Genomic DNA, 18,991 nt, shown 5'->3' on the forward strand with positions numbered 1-18,991 from the left:
AAGGTAAATTTCCTACTACTTATATAAAAACACGTGGTGTACCATTTATATTCCAATCACAATGAAAAATTTCTCATTAACTTGAATTCCCACGTTTGGAACACCAATCAAATCTCCTTGGTTCCCGAAAATGTCATCTCCTTTGCACTGACAAAATAAATAAATCAAATTACATAAAAAATAAATTTAAAAAATTACAATAACAACAAAAGTAACAACTAACCACAGAAGTCACCACCTGTGAAACACTCATGTTTGCAAAAACCAAGGGGAATGAATTAAATTGGGATTTTGAGGGATTTTTATTTTTTTAATGAATTTAGGGGTATTCAACCAAGATTTTAAGTGATTCTCTGAAATTCAAGTTGCATTCAATTAGAATTTTAAGATAGTTTATTAAAATCTTTAGAAATCCGGATGTATTCAATTAGGATTTTAAAGAAGTTTATAACATTCCAAGTGTATTCAATTAAAAATTAATTTTAAAGAATTTAAGAAAGTTGAGGAATAGAGATTTCGTAGCGTATTTTAAGCATCCATAAATCTCACATCTTCTCATGAGATTTCGAGGGAATTGAATCAAAATTTTATATGGAATCTCTACAAATCAATTAAATTCCATAAAAATCCATGAATTTATAAACCCATTTAAATTTCTCAAATTTTCAATGGAATACACCCCTAAAGCTCTTAGTAAGACAGTTTTAGAAAAATCATCAAAGCTTTCAATCTCCCCCTCCCCCCACAAAACAAAAAAACTCATTTCAAACTTATCAATCTGCTTAGCCCTGAGATAATAATAAAACTATACTCAATAAAAGCTCAGAAAATTCCAAATATTTTCACAAGAGAAAAAACAAAAATTACTTATTACTTTGGTCAAGAAGGCTTTTTAATTGCGAGAAATGAACAGTGTTTGAGTTCGAATATCACTTTATTTACGAGGCTGCCACTATCTCTTTCTACCGCTGATCTTCATGCCGCGTGTTGATAATCGTGGAAGGGCAGGGGTGCGATGGTCATTTTAGTCTGTAGGGCTTCGAACGGATTGGGTGGGTTAGACACTTTCATTTCCTTTATAAAGCTGCAGTAGTACTCGGTGACACCATGCCATCGGGAGAGAGAGCGAGAGAGCGAGCGAGCAGAGAGAGAAGAGAGAGAGGGAGGGAGGGAGAGAGAGATAGGGATTTGGTGAGAGGAAGGCATGCGGCTTGCAGGCAGACAGAGTCACAGGGGGTGTACGATTCGAGGGAGAGAAAGAGCGGGGATTTAGTGGTGATGCTCGATTTGGGAAGAGAGAGAGAGAGAGAGAGAGAGCGCGATTTTGGGGTTAGGCGAACTCCTTGACAGCTTGCAGCTCCATGCTCCGCCTTCAGATTCGTCGCATATACCAGCCGAAATGGCTAGGGCCCTGTGACTAGGGATTGCAGAGGTACAGAGAGAGGGGGAGTGGGCGGGAGTTGGGATGGCGGTCGAGTTCAGGTCTGGCTTGGGCGACGCCTGGTACGACGTCCTGATAGTGAAGGACGGCTGTGTTCGACTGAGAGTGAAGTTCGTCGGCTTCGGCGACGACCATGACGAGGATTATGAAGGTGAGGGAGTTGAGTTCGTTCAACGACATCGACGAGTTCAGGGCACGGAGTGCATCTCTGCCTCCACTAATACAGCGCCGTTTTCTCAGTACCACCACCACCAATGTCTTAAAGAAATGGGCCGTGAAGGAAGTGACGAAGTCCAATTTTCCCGAGTTCCTGGAGGAGTTCAAGAACCACCTGTCCACTTCCGACTTCGTGCCCATGTCGCTTTGACACCGCCGACAAGTCGTATTGCAAGGCTAACTACGCCGCCGAGCGGTTTTAGCTTCTCCAGTTCGCCGCCTGCCCTTTCACTCTCAGAGCCTCCAAGCTTAACCCTTAACCTTCCGTACATTCTCACTATGCCTATACATACACTTATAAATTTATATGTATGTATCTATAGAATGTGATTTGATGATTTGTGTTTGCTGATTTTGGTGCAGATACAACTTCGATTGTTCCCAAGGGATGTATTGAAGATGGGGATGCCAACTTATAGCTTTTCAGTTCAAACATCACATTTGACTTCCATGGCGGAAGAAGGTTTTGATTTCACTGCCTGCATATATAATGGTAAGTCTCCCCTGTGAAATTTTGGTGTTTAATTTCACTCCCCAATTTCTAATTTTGTGGAATATGATTTTACCCAAGTTAATATTTTTACGAAAACTAGAGAAGTTACATTAGTTAAGAAATTGTCTTGATGAATTTGGGAAAGTGTAACTTGGGATTCTGCAAGTTTGTAACTTTTGATGTTGTTTTGATATTTTGTGTTTTTTTTCCTTCACAGTAGCTATGTTGGTCTCTCCTCCTTTTTGGCGCAGGAGCGTGGATTAGAGTCTGCAGATTTGATTTCATTCCTGGTAGAACTTAGTTTTCATGTTAATGGCGAGGTATTAGTTATATGCTCTTTATACATGACTATTCTCTTGCAGTAGCATATGCTTTATTGGATTCCCCCATATTTTTTTTGGCTTATAGTTATTTCCGACTAAAATATGAATAGTGCTGCAGTAAATGTTGCCATAAGAACTTTTCATAGTATTCACTTTTTTATTTCTTTTGTAGGAAAGTGTTTTCTTCCATATGGAAACTTTCTACCTGGAATTAATCTCTCACCTCTTGATTCTGTTCTCTTTTTTGTGTGTTAGGCATATAACATAAATACATTGAATGAGAGGCAAAAGAATATGGTCAAGGATCTTGCAGATTTGGGACTGATCAAACTTCAGCAGGTTATACTTTTGTGATTTATTTTTGGTATAATGTGCACTAAATTGGTAATAATTTCCCAGATGACAGTTTAACCATTTCCTGACCCCAAGTTTTAAATTTCTATCTTTTTGTGTACTTATCCAGGGAAGGAAAGACAGTTGGTTTATACCTACTAACGTAGCTTCTAATCTTTTAGTTAGCTTATTTGTACTCATTCTAGCTTTGTCTCTAATCGGTTATTCCACAACTAATTCCATATCATCAAGAAAACTGATGTGCATCCATACATGCTACTTACGAATTTTTTACTCACTTTTTTGTTCAGATTTGTTGAAGTGGAAACAAACTTCAGGCTCTATGCCTACTCAATATCTAAACTACATTGTGAAATTTTATGTCTTTTCCTAGCTGCTTTCCCCTTTTAGGTACAATTGCATGTTTTAGTTTGATTTTAGGGAGCTCTTGCAATGGAATCTTCCCCTTTTGCAATATATTGAACATAAGACCTACCCCTACACAGGGGCGGATCGACAGTGGGTTAAAGTTGGTCAGTTGACCACATGGACGCTGGCAAGTTGGCTGGGGAGAGCACCCAAATTGTTTCTCGCATCTTGGTTAAGGTGTGTACTGAATCTTGCTGCTTTGGAACATTTCTTTTAGTTGTAAATAAGAAGTGTGTTAAATGTTTATGAGTGTTGTATTGATGTGCAGGCACTGATGGCAATGCTGTCTCCTGATTTCAGCCTTTGTCTCTGCTTAATTCCAGAAAGAGTGGTATAGTTCTCTCATTTGCTTTCCCCTTTCAGTTTATTACATACTCGGTTACAATTTCTATATTTTCTTTCACATGGGTGACCAGGTTTTCAAAAATTTTGTGCACTCTATGTGTGCGAGCCAGAATTGTGGTATGGTTTTCAAGTTGCATGTTTATTTATATCTCATTAGTTTCTGGTTCTCTCTTTTATCATCTCGACGAATTTCATTCAAAACTTGAGATATTTTTGGATGTTGAATGTTATTCAATGTTGGCCAACGAAGGTTATTCAGCTAATTCCCTCTGTTGTTTACTCTAATTCTTTATTAGCAAATGGATGAGCAGTTTAAGACACTAATTGTTTTATCTTACTACTTGGAATTATGTTTAAGACACTAATTGTTTACTCAAAAGGGGGTTAAATGTTGAGCTGACTCTACTTTCACATGAATGAGCTCTGACTCTCTGATGTTTGTTTATAAGTTTTTGGGTTAATTTTACATTGTAATTGTTTTCCGCTAATTTGAATGATTAATTGTTGAACTTTTCTTTCCTCCAAATCCTCATGTTTTCATATCGACAAGCCAAAAGAAATCGAATATGCAAAAGTGGTAATTGAAGCTTTAAGAAGTAAAGGTGTTTCTGCAATTGGTGTTGTAGGCTTTTTGTTGGGGCGTTGAGTTCATTTACCTGCTCTCCATAATGTCTATCTATTTCCTGGTGTATTAGTATAATTCCAGTTTAATAAGGTCTCATATGAGGAAGTGCTTATTTTCCTGCTCAATTCATTATGGCATAGGTTTTCATATAACCTTGAATTATGTATGCTGTTTCTAGGCAATGCCCGCGCGATGTTATCAAAATATTGTATGTAAAATATGTTGGTTGGCAATCCATTGGCAGTTTATCACAAAAATAATAATTGAACGTGTTTCAGTTGCCTTATGCATAATTATCTTTCACCCCTTATATGCAACTGAGACCTATTGACCCTTATGGGGCTGGGTATATATGTGTTATTTTTTGAAAGTAATACCATGATTTATTAGGTACATGGTAAAAAATTGTTCCCCCCCCCCCCCCGGGGGAGGGGTCATGAAGACAACTGTATGTGGGATTTGTAATCACACTTGAAACATCACTGAAAAATTAATATCCCCGTTACGTTTCGATGAGACCGAATGTGTGTGTTTTGAGTTCTTAAGAAAAAAGATTAACTGAAAAAATAAAATAGTTCGCATTTATATCCATATCGAAATTCCAAAGAATGTGTGTTGTATTATTGTCATAGCTTTCTGATTAAGTAGATATCAGAGAGTAAGTATGAGACAATGTGAATAATTAGAGGAAGTTAAAGACATCTTTGCAAGTAAGCAAAAATCTGACCATGAGATAATTGGGTTTTAACAAAGAGTTTAGAGAGAGAGAAAGAGGAATAGTATCATATTTGATTATGGAATCTGATATTGAAGGTTTGATCTTTCAGGAAAATTATAAAAGGGGTTCAATCTAGTTTTGACAAATGATTGAGGGTATTTTGTGTGATTGTATTAGTGGTTTGGTGAATGATTGAAGAGTTGAAAATGGTTTTTGCAGAGCAGACTTTCATTGTATTAGATAAGCAATTGGTTGTGGGAAAGTTCAGCCATGGAGAGCCTCATGGGAAGGTTAGCCAAATTTACAGTCTTTCTTCACAAAATTACCTTCTGATTGGTTGCTGAGAAAAATTATGGAGACATTCAAATGATTACTTAAGAACAGTTGGTTGGATGGTTTTGGATGAAATATTATGAGAAGTGTTCGGTAAATTTTGTTCTTAATTTTACCAAGATTTTGAGTTTTTTTTTTTTCCCTCTGCAAATTTTTATTAAATTGCTTGCAATTGAATTATTTTGTAATTTTCTATAAAACTCCCTGTATATTTATTATTTGTTTCCAATAGCAGGTAATCAGGAATTGTATTTTTTGAGAACTCCGATTAATTTTTTGATGTTCTTTTCTGGTGAGAAGATTAGGGATAAGCTCCGCACCCAAACTCGAGAGTGACCCAGACTATTTGCTATGCTTTTGGATTTCGTTTTTAAATTTGATATTTTGTTTGCAGCCACTGGAAAGAGGCCGCGTGAAAATTTCTCTTATGGGAGTTATGAAGGAGTTGGGGAGGATGAACAGTCTTGCTGTCAAATTTAGTAAGTACTTGCCGAAAGCCATGGAATTTTGAAATATCAATTTCTTGCTTGCTTATTATTAGCTCTGCTTATTAGCTAAAACATCTAAGAACCTAGGTAATCATTTTTTTGTATTGTCTCACTGCATACAGTGTGTTGATTTACTTGCAGTGTATTTGTTCAGAAAAGTTTGATTGCATAATTACTCAAAAAATTAAGTGTATTTATTTTTAACTATTCTGAAGTGAAATCAGTGGTCATCTACTGGTCCATAAAAACTAAGAAAATCACTTGCAACAATTTTTTTTGAGATTTTACAATAAAATCCCTAGCTAAGGTGGAGCCAGAACCTAGAAAGCCACAATTACGATGTTCAGAAGTTATGGAAACATCCAACACTTATGGACTGACAAGACTCATGCTGTAAGCTTTCGGAACCTAGAAACCGTGAACAAAGAGTCATGAAAGTTTAAGATTAATAAATAAACAAACGAATTAATAAAACAAAACATACCGATTTGTCAAATCCACAAATAAAGCAACATGAATTCAAATACTTATATCTGAACTTGATAGTATCATAATCAGTTCGATTAGGATTTAACCCCAACTTTTTACGAGCCTATTCCATTTGATTCAGCAAATTTGAACGTGCCACTTTAACAACTTCATACGCATCAAGAATTTGATTTTCAGCTCTGCATTTAGCGACATATTTCTTCAATCCTCTAAAAACAGACTTACCACCACACATCGTACCATACATGTTTGGAGCATATTTATGAATCTTCAAGAAGTACTCGTTCTCTAAACAAATTATTTAATAAAAACCAGATCAAACAAAGAGCCTAACTTACGGTTACCATATCCATAGAAGTTAACCTAGAATCGGTTGCTATGAATATGTAATTGCCCAAAATTAGGAAAATATTTGTAGCGTCAAATTCATCAGAGTCCCCAGGATCTTCAAGAAAATTCAAACCATCCATCATAGTAGGAACAAAGACCTCAGACATAGTGAGAAACATAAGAGAAAGATTGAAAAAATAAAAACACTGATGAAATAAGAGGAAAAGATTCAAAAAAGAAAAAAATTATAAGAAGACAATATACTATAAATACACAGAAAAATTACAAGAGAAAAACATACTAGTAAAGAATAGTCTACTTAACAAATATAGATGACAACGACTGTTAACAAAATATAGACAAGTTTTTGTACCAGAGGAACCCAAATCTTTGAGATACAAAGTTCATCCAACATAGAAGGAACATAAACATTCGACATACTGACATTTAAAGGAAAATCGTTGAAATACACAAGACATTTTTACAGAATCAGTAAGCAACGACAAGAAAGCCAAATGGATCAAAAAACCTATTTATGAAACACAAAATTTAAAAGAGGAGAAAATACCTGCCTAGAGAATTAGAAAATGGAATTAAATGACAGTCTACATCCCCGAATAGACTTTCTCCTCTTTTAACTTTTGTGTTTCAAAAATGGAATTGAATGGCAGATATTTTCTCCTCTTTTAACTTTTGGGTTTTCATAAATAGGGTTATCAATCCGTTTGGCTTTCTTGTCTTTGCTTATTGATTCTGTAAAAATGTCTTTTTTATTTCCGTGATTTTTTTCTATATCTTAGTATGTCGAATGTTTATGTTCCTCCCATGTTGGATGAACTTTGTATTCTCAAAGATTTTGGTTACTTTGGCACTACAATACTAGTTTATATTTTGGTAGAAGTAGTTGTCATCTCTAATTGCTAAGTAGACTATTCTTCATTAATATGTTGTCTCTTGTAATTTTTCCATGTGTTTATAGTATATTGTTCTCTTATAATTTTTTTCTGTTTTATCAATTTCTTTTTCGAATCTTGTCCTCTTATTTCATCAGTGTTTTTATTTTTTTCATTCTTTCTCTTATGTTTCTCACTATGTCTGAGGTATTTGTTCCTACTATAATGGATGGTTTGAATTTTTTTGAAGATCCTGGGGACTCTGATGAATTTGACGCTACAAATATTTTCCTAATTTTGGGCAATTACATATTCATAGTAACCGATTCTAGGTTAACTTCTATGGATATGGTAACCATAAGTTACGCTCTGTTTGATCTGGTTTTTATTAAATAATTTGTTTAGAGAACGAGTACTTCTTCAAGATTCATAAATATGCTCCAAACATGTATGGTACGATGTGTGGTGGTAAGTCTGTTTTTAGAGGGTTGAAGAAATATGTTGCTAAACGTAAAGCTGAAAATCAAATTCTTGATAAGTACGAAGTTGCTAAAGTGGCACGTTCAAATTTGCTGAATTAAATGGAATAGGCCCATAAAAAGTTGGAGTCAAATCCTAATCGAACCGATCCTGATACTATCAAGTTCAGATATAAGTATTTGAATTCATGTTGCTTTATTTGTGGATTTGACAAATCGGTATGTTTTGTTTTATTAATTCGTTTGTTTATTTATTAATCTTAAACTTTCATGACTCTTTGTTCACGGTTTCTAGGTTCCGAAAGCTTACAGCATGAGTCTTGTCAGTCCATAAGTGTTGGATGTTTCCATAACTTCTGAACATCGTGATTGTGGCTTTCTAGGTTCTGGCTCCACCTTAGCTAGGGATTTTATTGTAAACATCCAATTACGATGTTCAGAAGTTATGGAAACATCCAACACTTATGGACTGACAAGACTCATGCTGTAAGCTTTCGGAACCTAGAAACCATGAACAAAGAGTCATGAAAGTTTAAGATTAATAAATAAACAAACGAATTAATAAAACAAAACATACCGATTTGTCAAATCCACAAATAAAGCAACATGAATTCAAATACTTATATCTGAACTTGATAGTATCAGGATCGGTTCGATTAGGATTTGACTCCAACTTTTTATGGGCCTATTCCATTTGATTCAGCAAATTTGAACGTGCCACTTTAGCAACTTCGTACTTATCAAGAATTTGATTTTCAGCTTTACGTTTAGCAACATATTTCTTCAACCCTCTAAAAACAAACTTACCACCACACATCGTACCATACATGTTTGGAGCATATTTATGAATCTTGAAGAAGTACTCGTTCTCTAAACAAATTATTTAATAAAAACCAGATCAAACAGAGAGCGTAACTTATGGTTACCATATCCATAGAAGTTAACCTAGAATCGGTTGCTATGAATATGTAATTGCCCAAAATTAGGAAAATATTTGTAGCGTCAAATTCATCAGAGTCCCCAGGATCTTCAAGAAAATTCAAACCATCCATCATAGTAGGAACAAATACCTCAGACATAGTGAGAAACATAAGAGAAAGATTGAAATAGAATGAAAAAATAAAAACACTGATGAAATAAGAGGACAAGATTCGAAAAAGAAATTGATAAAACAGAAAAAAATTATAAGAGAACAATATACTATAAACACATGGAAAAATTACAAGAGACAACATATTAATGAAGAATAGTCTACTTAGCAATTAGAGATACAACGACTTTTACCAAAATATAAACTAGTATTGTAGTGCCAAAGTAACCAAAATCTTTGAGAATACAAAGTTCATCCAACATGGGAGGAACATAAACATTCGACATACTAAGATATAGAAAAAAATCACGGAAATAAAAAAGACATTTTTACAGAATCAATAAGCAAAGACAAGAAAGCCAAACGGATTGATAACCCTATTTATGAAAACCCAAAAGTTAAAAGAGGAGAAAATATCTGCCATTCAATTCCATTTTTGAAACACAAAAGTTAAAAGAGGAGAAAGTCTATTCGGGGATGTAGACTGTCATTCAATTCCATTTTCTAATTCTCTAGGCAGGTATTTTCTCCTCTTTTAAATTTTGTGTTTCATAAATAGGTTTTTTGATCCATTTGGCTTTCTTGTCGTTGCTTACTGATTCTGTAAAAATGTCTTGTGTATTTCAACGATTTTCCTTTAAATGTCAGTATGTCGAATGTTTATGTTCCTTCTATGTTGGATGAACTTTGTATCTCAAAGATTTGGGTTCCTCTGGTACAAAAACTTGTCTATATTTTGTTAACAGTCGTTGTCATCTATATTTGTTAAGTAGACTATTCTTTACTAGTATGTTTTTCTCTTGTAATTTTTCTGTGTATTTATAGTATATTGTCTTCTTATAATTTTTTTCTTTTTTGAATCTTTTCCTCTTATTTCATCAGTGTTTTTATTTTTTCAATCTTTCTCTTATGTTTCTCACTATGTTTGAGGTCTTTGTTCCTACTATGATGGATGGTTTGAATTTTCTTGAAGATCCTGGGGACTCTGATGAATTTGACGCTACAAATATTTTCCTAATTTTGGGCAATTACATATTCATAGCAACCGATTCTAGGTTAACTTCTATGGATATGGTAACCGTAAGTTAGGCTCTTTGTTTGATCTGGTTTTTATTAAATAATTTGTTTAGAGAACGAGTACTTCTTGAAGATTCATAAATATGCTCCAAACATGTATGGTACGATGTGTGGTGGTAAGTCTGTTTTTAGAGGGTTGAAGAAATATGTCGCTAAATGCAGAGCTGAAAATCAAATTCTTGATGCGTATGAAGTTGTTAAAGTGGCACGTTCAAATTTGCTAAATCAAATGGAATAGGCTCGTAAAAAGTTGGGGTTAAATCCTAATCGAACTGATTATGATACTATCAAGTTTAGATATAAGTATTTGAATTCGTGTTGTTTTATTTGTGGATTTGACAAATCGGTATGTTTTGTTTTGTTTATTTATTAATCTTAAAAGTTTCATGACTCTTTGTTCACGGTTTCAAAAGCTCTACTATCACACAGGTTTGAAACATATTTATAAATTTTGAAGACTTACTCGTTCTCTAAACAAATTATTAAAAACCCAATAACCAGATCAAACAGAGAGCATAACTTATTGACAGTTACCATATCTGTAGAAGTTAATCGAGAATCAGTTGCTATGAATATGTAATTGCCCAAAATTAGGGCAATGTGTGTAGTGCCAAATTCATTGGAGTCCCAGAATCTTCACGAAGATTCAAATCATTCATAATAGCAGGAACAAAAACCTCAAACATAGTGAGAAAACACTGATGAAATAAGAGGACAAGATTCGAAAAAGAAATTGATGAAACAGAAAAAAAATTATAGGAGGACAATATATTATAAATATACAGAAAAACATACCAATGAAATAATCTACTTAACAAATAGAGATGACAACAGCTGCTACCAAAATATAGTATGGAAATTTTGAAGCCTCGGCTTGGGGTGGATTACACATATCCTTTGATATTAAACAAGAAAATCTGAAGAAATCATGAAAGATTTGAAGAACTCTTTCTTATTTCATATCAAAAAACATGCACGCATATTAGTACGCAGTCGGATGATGTGTATCTTAATCTTCCACATGCTCATACTGCCGTTTTCCTTCGGATTAGATTACGACCGAGGAACGCTCATGCTGCCTTTTTCCTTCGGATGTACTTTGGCTCTGCTTTTAAAGCGGCTGTAAAGAGTTCTGAGCATTAAGTATGACTCTTAAACACAACCAAACCGCACCTCCTCCAAATTAGTATCCGGATCGTTGATATATATTAGTAGAATTTGATCCAACGGCTTTCGCGTTGAATTTTTTCTCATCATTTAATTCTAAGCTTGACACATCGTTTCGTTTTTGGTAAATATAAGCATCTTCAAAGGAGATGTCAAATATAAAATTTTATTTGATGGCTGATATGGCAAATTGAATATGAGTGCTAAATTCTCTTATTTTCCAATGGATGTGTCAAATATTTATTTTATTGAGCCTAGAGTTACATTAATTAAAAAAATAGTTGTAGTTTTTATTCTATTGATTGTTAATGGGACTCGTGTCTTAAAAAATTCAATTAAATATATTTGACTCCTTTGTTTGTTGTTAAAAAAGACAGCCAGAAAGCAAGGAGTCAAATGACTCACATGCCACATCATATATGACGGCATATTCATCAGAGAACACCTGAATGTCTTTTAATCCTGTTTACCATATTTGACGTCTCTTTTGGAGTTGGTCTAAACTGACTCCTTTTATATTTATATTTTTTTCTTCTTTCTTTTTCTCGTATAGTCTATTTATTTCCCTTTACTAATTGCGTTCTGCTAATTGCTCCACAGACGTTATAAATTACTTTGAGATTTGCTAGGCAGACTCGCCTATAAAGCAAGTTTTATAGGCAAGTTTGGAAAGAATCGGGGTGTTTCATTAAGATTTTCTTTAAAAAAAATCAATTAAAACCTTCGTATTCTTTTATTTTTGCCCTTTTGATTATACCAAAAGACACATCAGTCATAGTCTTTCTCAACTTCGAAAGATTTTTCAGTATGATCAAAACATGGGATGATACACCACATTTTATTATACATATAGTCGGATATGCGTGTTGAAAAATTAATAACGTGACATAAAATTTTTCACCACTTGTATAAAAACACATGGTGTATAACTCGTGTTTCGGTCACAATGATAAATATCTGCGCAACACCAAAGTTTTTGTCCTCCACACCGAGCAATCCACCAATCTCCACCGTGAAAAACACGATGAACCACAACGAACGACATCAACCTGCAATTGCAAACCCAGTACAAAACCTACGAATAAACATTGAAGAAAATCCCTCGCTACAGGACCAAGCAAACTATAAAATATTTACACAAAAAATGTCCACATTTTTCTGATTGCAAATGGTGCATACAAGCCACAAATTTAAGTCAACCTTCCCACCAATTATTTTTATGAAGATATTTTGCTCCGCTAATTGCTCGAGCAAATATTTTGGGAGACTTTCTGAAAAACCAAGGTGATCTCTTTAATGTATTGTCCCTCCATAATCTCTCCTAAATACACATTAATCTACATGACATGCATTTGTCTGATGGTTTAGGAGGGTTTAGGGTTTAGGGGAAGAAATGTCAAGCTCTCCTAAACCCTAAACCCACACATTAATCTAAACCATTTGTCCAAATGTAATTACGATTTGTTTGATGTGTGATAGTATCGAGGTTTTATACTTATTTTCTTACCCTCCATGGATCCTTAACTTGGAGTAAATTTGGTGATAGCGTTTTTAAGTTAGATGTTAGATTAACCATCGACAAGGTCAAATTCACACTGTTATGCAAGAGCACGATACATTTCTACCACTGTGGTTAAAACCCACTTGCGTCCAAACTCCCTTTAAACACACAACTTTTGGTAGGCCAAAAGAAAAAACCCTAAAGTCAAGGCTCTAAATGATGAATTTTTACTCTGAAATAATAAAAACCTAAAGTCGAAGCCCTAAATGATGAATTTGTACTTTGAAACAATAAACTATGTTGATAAATGAGATCAAAATTGAAAAAGAAAAAAAAATGAATACAAGTGAGATTTTCTCAATGCTTGTCATGCGACATCTTAATACGAAGAGACGTCGTGACGCAAGGCGAGGCGCTAGTGAGGAGGATGTTTCGCTTGCTAGATATTGAGAGCTGGGGGACCCTATCGAATCTCGTTTCTTCTCCTCCTAGACAAAAAATGACTATAATGTGAGGATTTTCCTCTGGGATTATGTTTGTGTTAAGATTTTGTATTTTGTGCTTGTTATCACTTGTTTTAATTTTGCTTGTGCATTATGTGTAGATATCGATTTACTCGTGACATGGGAGAGAAAGCAAGACGGAGGGCGGAACGTAACGGCTTGCAAGTCATCATAGTCGTAGAGAGCGATTGGCCGAGTCAGATGCTTGGTCATATGAGGAGAGAGTTCAGTTTCATGGGTTTATAGCTTATACCACCATATTTAAACAACCATCTTTCATCCCTCCCTTGAGTCAGATGCCTGAGCCATGTCATATCATATTGTCTCAACAAAATCTTACATGTTTAAAAATATAATAAAACAGGTGTCCCTTCAACTTATCCATAGCCATCACCTCCTCCTCCTCCTCGTCGTTGCAAGAAACACTGTAGATAGCCAAACAGTCGTATTGACTTAATTTGGTCCCAACAGTAACTTAGCAAAGTTCCCAAATAAAATAAAAAAAAAAAGAAAAAAGGATATGGCTGCAAAACAGGCAGTATTGCTGTGACCTTTGGAAGTAATCAACTAAACTTTTATTTGAAAAAGAAAATATTCATTTTTATTCCATTATTGTGCGCTCAACGCTGAGACAAAGTGAAGTTTCAGCTCGCGCATGCCTCCTCTCTGACCAACAAAATTCCCTCCCCCCCCCCCCCCCCCCCCCACTTTCTCTCTCTCTCTGTGAGAATATACACTAATACCTATTCCGTGAATGAGGTGTCTTGCACCGCAATATATCCGATGATGCAGAGAAATAGAAAGACGCATCAGTTTCCCTGTCAAATTAGCTAATCACATCATCAGACTTTAATGGACTTCTGCTGTCCAGAAGCCACCTTGGTTAAAATATAAATACATCATAAATCATACTAATATAATACACGCTGAAAGCAAAGAGCAGAGTAAGCATCGTATCACCAGTGCTGTTCTATGTACTTGGGGTACTAAATGTCAGAAACATGTGAACAAACTTCCCTGTTTATGGCACGAGAAATAACTGCGTGTGGCTATTACAATTTTAGTCAGGCATCTCTTACCTTAAGCCTGACTTCTGTGGTTGAAAGTGATTTCTTTGGGCTTAAAGGAACAGCGCTGAACTTGGGAACCAACACCTTAAACAATGGTAAAAATGCCATGTACAGAGCGGCAAAAATTAAAGGAGCTGCAACAAGCCATCCCAACAACTGCAAAGATTGATACCAATTAGACGTGAATAGCAACAGAGAGCGGGGTTATGACTACAAGGTGATAACTTGGCAACCTACCGCATGAGCAATACTTATTAAGACCTCATATGAAGCTTGGCCAGTTAACACTTTCTTGAAAGCGTCAGAAGTTAAAGGAAAATGAGCTCCACCAGAGATAAATTCACCAAAACGCAAGAAAGGTACAACCAAACTTGAGAGCAAAACAACAACAACAACAAAAAACAGTAAGATAACAATCATATGTGTAGCATAAAATGTAATAGGCATGGTACAAGAGAAACTGAAAGCTTTAGGATAAGTTCTTTTATACATGTTGTTTCTATTTCTAAGGCTTCTATTAACATAGAGACGAACGATGTACCAAGACCGCGACCAATCCACAATCTGTCATTGTTTAGACATTTTATGAAGGATGTGCAAACACAATTTGTCGCATGTACAGCGATGACATAAACGTAATGATATTACAAGATGCTAGGATAAAAGCACAAGTACCTCAGTTCTATTGGTGTAGCAAGGACATTAGCCAGCATGACAGTTGGAGCATGGCAGTGCGATCGCAGCAATGCAATTGCCATTCCACACAGAACCACAGTTGTCCCTATTAATGAAACATCGGTTAACATGAGGTATTTATTAACATTTAGAGAATCCAACATTAGTACTGACAAATCTCCAGAAATACCAGATCCATTACAACAACTACAAAGGGGGGATCATATCAACATCCTCCCAATTAAATCCAGCCTACATTTTCCTACGTGAACTTCCCACTCTCAGATAGCAATTTCTTTCTGTTCTCTGTACTGATATAAGGCGGCAACTACTCCTCGTAAGTTTTCTTTAAGGAGAGTCCTATATTGCATATTATTGCAACATTGCTGAGCCACATCAATATTCACTAAGGAATGATCTAAGGAACAACTCACAGTGAGATTATTTTCGGCATTTAGAAGTAAAGTGTGACATGATAAAATTATGAAATTGCTTTTCCAGGCGGTTAAATAAATCTGTTCGTGAGTGCATTAATAAGAGAAAATTCTGTTCAGGTGGGAAATCATCCTGTATTAAACTAAAATGGGGAAGCAACAGCATTGATAACAATGTTGCTATGCAGAATTACTGCATTGTATTGAAAGAGGCACCGCACGGGATTTGAGAAGATAAAAGATGCATGCGTACCGCATATTGGAAATAATCCAATGGTAAGGCCAAGAGCCGCAGAGAAGGCCAAAAGCTTCGGTTCTGCACCCCTTCAAAATCCAAGTCAAATTTTACAACTTTCTTTCTCAGCAATCACCAAATAGGGTAACAATCAAACATGATTTTTTAGGGCAAACAAATTGTTGAATCATTATCAATCAATCAAACCCGACAAAAATATTATATACCAAAAAAAACAGAATTTGTGAATCTGAAATAGAAAAAAAATAAAAAAATTAGAGAGAAAGAAAAAGTATAGGGTAGTAGTGGTACCTGCGGAGGATTTCGAGGAGGGGATCAACCACCTTCTTGTTGAACCAAATCGACACCCCATTACTACTTGCTGACATCACAACGGAACAGAGAGAAAGAGATCCCTTTTACAAATTTCAGCGACTAATTCTTTTATTGTGTGGTTTATAAATGGATTTAGGGTTTGAAATTGAATGGATTTAGGATTTTGCTCAGGAAATGGAAGCCTCTAGCAGATCTAGTACAGGAGAAAGAAAGAAATAGAAAACCAAAACAAAAGATTTGAATAATAAACAACAATTCAGTATTAATCTGAAATTTTATATCAAATTTTGTATTTTCAAATCGAATTGTCAAATGTTATTTTCTTATTTAAATAGAGCTTAAAATGGTTTTAATTGTTAAAAGAATTGTTGAAACAAAATTTTTATTAGTTGAGAATAAGGGATCTATTGTTAAAATGAATTAAAAATAAATTTGACATTGATGTCAAATTTGATTCCTAACCACAAAGCTTTTAAATTCAATCAGCAAATAACACTTTAGTTTGATAGATTTTTTATGTCAAATATGCATAATGACATTCCACCTAGGCTTTTGACATCTCATTTGGAGATGCTCTAAAAGTATTGATGGGGTTGAAGCTCTTATGTTGGGAGTTTTTATAAAAAAAGCTTGGCTAAATTTATTTTAACAAAAAATCATGCTATAATTTTATTTAATTAAAAAAATTAAATTTTAATTAAAAAAATCCTTAAATTTTAATAAAGTGGACAAAAAAACTTAAATTTTAATATATAAAAAATAAACCTGACATGCAGGATTCGCACGTCCATCACAGGCACTGTTTATGAAACTTAACAGTATTACACTGTTTATGAAACTTAACGGTACTACATTATTTATGAAATTTAACAATATTATATTATTTATGAAACTAACCAGTATTACACTATTTATGAAACTAAATGGTACTATGCTTTAATAAAAAAGGCTTCTCCAAACTTTATATTAACAAAAAATCATCTAATAACATTGATTATTTCTAAAACCGAATATTAACTCTTTCTGGAACTGAACACTGATTCTTTCTGAAACCGAATATTAACTCTTTCTGGACCTGAACACAGATTATTTCTGAAACTGTGGTCGGTTCTAGAAATAATCAATGTTTAGTTCCAGCAATAGTCAATATAAAATCATTGTTAGAGAGCTTTATGAAAATGGCTTCTCCAAATTCTTTATTAGCAAAAAAATCATCTAATAACTTTTGGTCATTACTTACCTACATACATACATATATACATACGTATACATACATACATACATTAGTATGTGCAAACTAGATAAGAAACCAAGACGTATGAATATGATGACAAATGCATAGGAGACAACAAAACTCATTTTATAATATGATCGATCAAACTTTGCTATTAAATTTATTTTACAAAATTGTAGAAAAAAAAAAAAAAAAAACAACAACAACAACATAAGATATATATCATCATAAACATCAACTCTACATTTAAACTCGAGACGCAGTGGGTAGAGGTGCAACTTGGGTTAGACCAATCCGAACCCTTTCATGTCCAACCCGACTTTAAACACAAACAAGCGAGTTTTTTTTTTTTAGTTATAACCAGCCCGAACCCAACTCTATTTCAATCCATTCATTGATTGGGTTGAGTTGGGTTGATCATTTGCTCGTTTATCCCTAACTCAACCTAGTCCGATTAACTAAACTCAATCTAACCAAATTGTAACACATAGCAATTAATTCTCATACTACACCCAAGTGGGCTAAGTCCAAAAACCAATGCCCTTTCTAATATTTTTTTTAATAAATAATAAGAGGCTTTGATTAGTCAACTCATATTCGTAGTCTTTAAATCCTAAAGGTTTATAGTAGATTATTAGTCTCCAAAACCTAAATTCTTTATGTCTCGAAGCAATTGTTCAACAACTTTGATTAATTTACGAAATTAAAGTTAACTACTTTTGATGCTATTTGGCTTAATTTTTTTAAGAATTTTTGAAAACTAAGTTGTTATATGATTAAACTCGAAAAAGTTGCACAACCCGAACCCAATTAAACCCAAACCCAAATGAACCCGAATGAAATCCAATCCAAACCCGAGTCCGAATTGTAAAAGTTGAGTTAAGATTGGGTTAACCTTCCAACCCACCCAACCTGCCTAAGTTGCACCTCTTGCAGTACTTGGTTTTTAAAGGTAAAGGAAGTTCGCAACTGAGAGTTTATGATAGGCGCAAATTCCTACTTTCAATGAAAAGGCGATCCACCACTTACAACTTTAATTTAAATAATTCCAGAAGAAAACTGAAAGGAGGAAGTAACAAAAAAAAAATAAAAAACAAAAAGTTGGGAAGACTCAATGCTGTATCAAAGTCGGCAATGTGCGCCTCCACCTCCTCACATGCATGAGGCAATTCTACAGGCTATTGAAATTTGAAATGAATGAAGTCAATGATATATTCACACAAATCAATAAGACTATATATTAATGATTAAGGATTGATCAAGAGCGAGTGAGTAAAATCAGAGGAGGATTTGGTTAGGAATTGATCAAATTCACATATATAAAGGATAATTATACTTGTAACACGAAAAAGAAATAAGCTGCTCTGCTTTCTTCAAATACGCACGCGCTTCCGTTAGTTTTTTATTTTTTTTGTTTTTTTATTTTATTTTTATTTGTTTTCTTTCTCTTGTCTTTATCATTAAATAAAGTTCTTAGATGAGTTTTAGTTAAAATTCAAAGTTTTGAAGTCATTTTCATTAGTTTTCCATATATTTTAAGCCCTAGTCAGAAATTTAATTCCTAATGAGCTGAAAAATGGGGCTAGATCAATCATTTGAACTATCAACTTCCTTCTTTGGGTGTCAAAAAATTAGGTCACATCTAGCCTCAAAGAACAGTGGGCCCAAGAGAAAAGTAAATATCCATGTGAGCTAAGAAAAAGCAGCTACCCATTTGCGAATACTCTTATGGAG

General features: G+C 34.4%; 2 protein-coding genes across 33 annotated transcripts; one reads left to right on the forward strand and one right to left on the reverse strand.

Annotated features, from left to right (window-relative positions):
* Positions 1 to 1,091: 1,091 nt before the first annotated feature.
* On the forward strand, positions 1,092 to 13,653 carry LOC137727995 (uncharacterized). 31 transcript variants are annotated; one of them, XM_088678170.1, is made up of 11 exons: positions 1,092 to 1,923; positions 2,021 to 2,150; positions 2,368 to 2,470; positions 2,729 to 2,812; positions 3,118 to 3,217; positions 3,313 to 3,412; positions 3,504 to 3,566; positions 5,148 to 5,213; positions 5,651 to 5,735; positions 13,214 to 13,280; positions 13,375 to 13,653. In XM_088678170.1, the coding sequence occupies exons 6-11, from the start codon at positions 3,353 to 3,355 to the stop codon at positions 13,517 to 13,519; spliced, it is 486 nt and encodes a 161-aa protein (XP_088534296.1). In that variant the 5' UTR covers positions 1,092 to 1,923; positions 2,021 to 2,150; positions 2,368 to 2,470; positions 2,729 to 2,812; positions 3,118 to 3,217; positions 3,313 to 3,352; the 3' UTR covers positions 13,520 to 13,653. The 31 variants fall into 31 exon arrangements, 11 of the variants coding, with proteins under 11 accessions (XP_088534296.1, XP_088534297.1, XP_088534298.1 ...); XM_088678171.1 differs by lacking the exon at positions 3,118 to 3,217 and having other exon boundaries at positions 1,093 to 1,923; positions 3,327 to 3,412; XM_088678172.1 differs by lacking the exon at positions 3,118 to 3,217 and having other exon boundaries at positions 1,093 to 1,923; positions 2,368 to 2,440; positions 3,327 to 3,412.
* On the reverse strand, positions 13,636 to 16,323 carry LOC137730038 (uncharacterized). Of its 2 annotated transcripts, none has more exons than XM_088678164.1 (6): positions 16,000 to 16,323; positions 15,706 to 15,776; positions 15,019 to 15,124; positions 14,581 to 14,713; positions 14,353 to 14,499; positions 13,636 to 13,698 (listed from the first exon to the last, which is right to left on the reverse strand). In XM_088678164.1, the coding sequence occupies exons 1-6, from the start codon at positions 16,074 to 16,076 to the stop codon at positions 13,651 to 13,653; spliced, it is 582 nt and encodes a 193-aa protein (XP_088534290.1). In that variant the 5' UTR covers positions 16,077 to 16,323; the 3' UTR covers positions 13,636 to 13,650. The 2 variants fall into 2 exon arrangements, with proteins under 2 accessions (XP_088534290.1, XP_088534291.1); XM_088678165.1 differs by lacking the exon at positions 13,636 to 13,698 and adding an exon at positions 13,834 to 14,091 and having other exon boundaries at positions 16,000 to 16,320.
* Between the last annotated feature and the right edge of the window lie 2,668 nt (positions 16,324 to 18,991).

Source organism: Pyrus communis, chromosome 10, assembly GCF_041283825.1.
Source record: "Pyrus communis isolate YQ-2024b chromosome 10, ASM4128382v1, whole genome shotgun sequence".
NCBI classification, from domain to species: Eukaryota; Viridiplantae; Streptophyta; class Magnoliopsida; order Rosales; family Rosaceae; genus Pyrus; species Pyrus communis.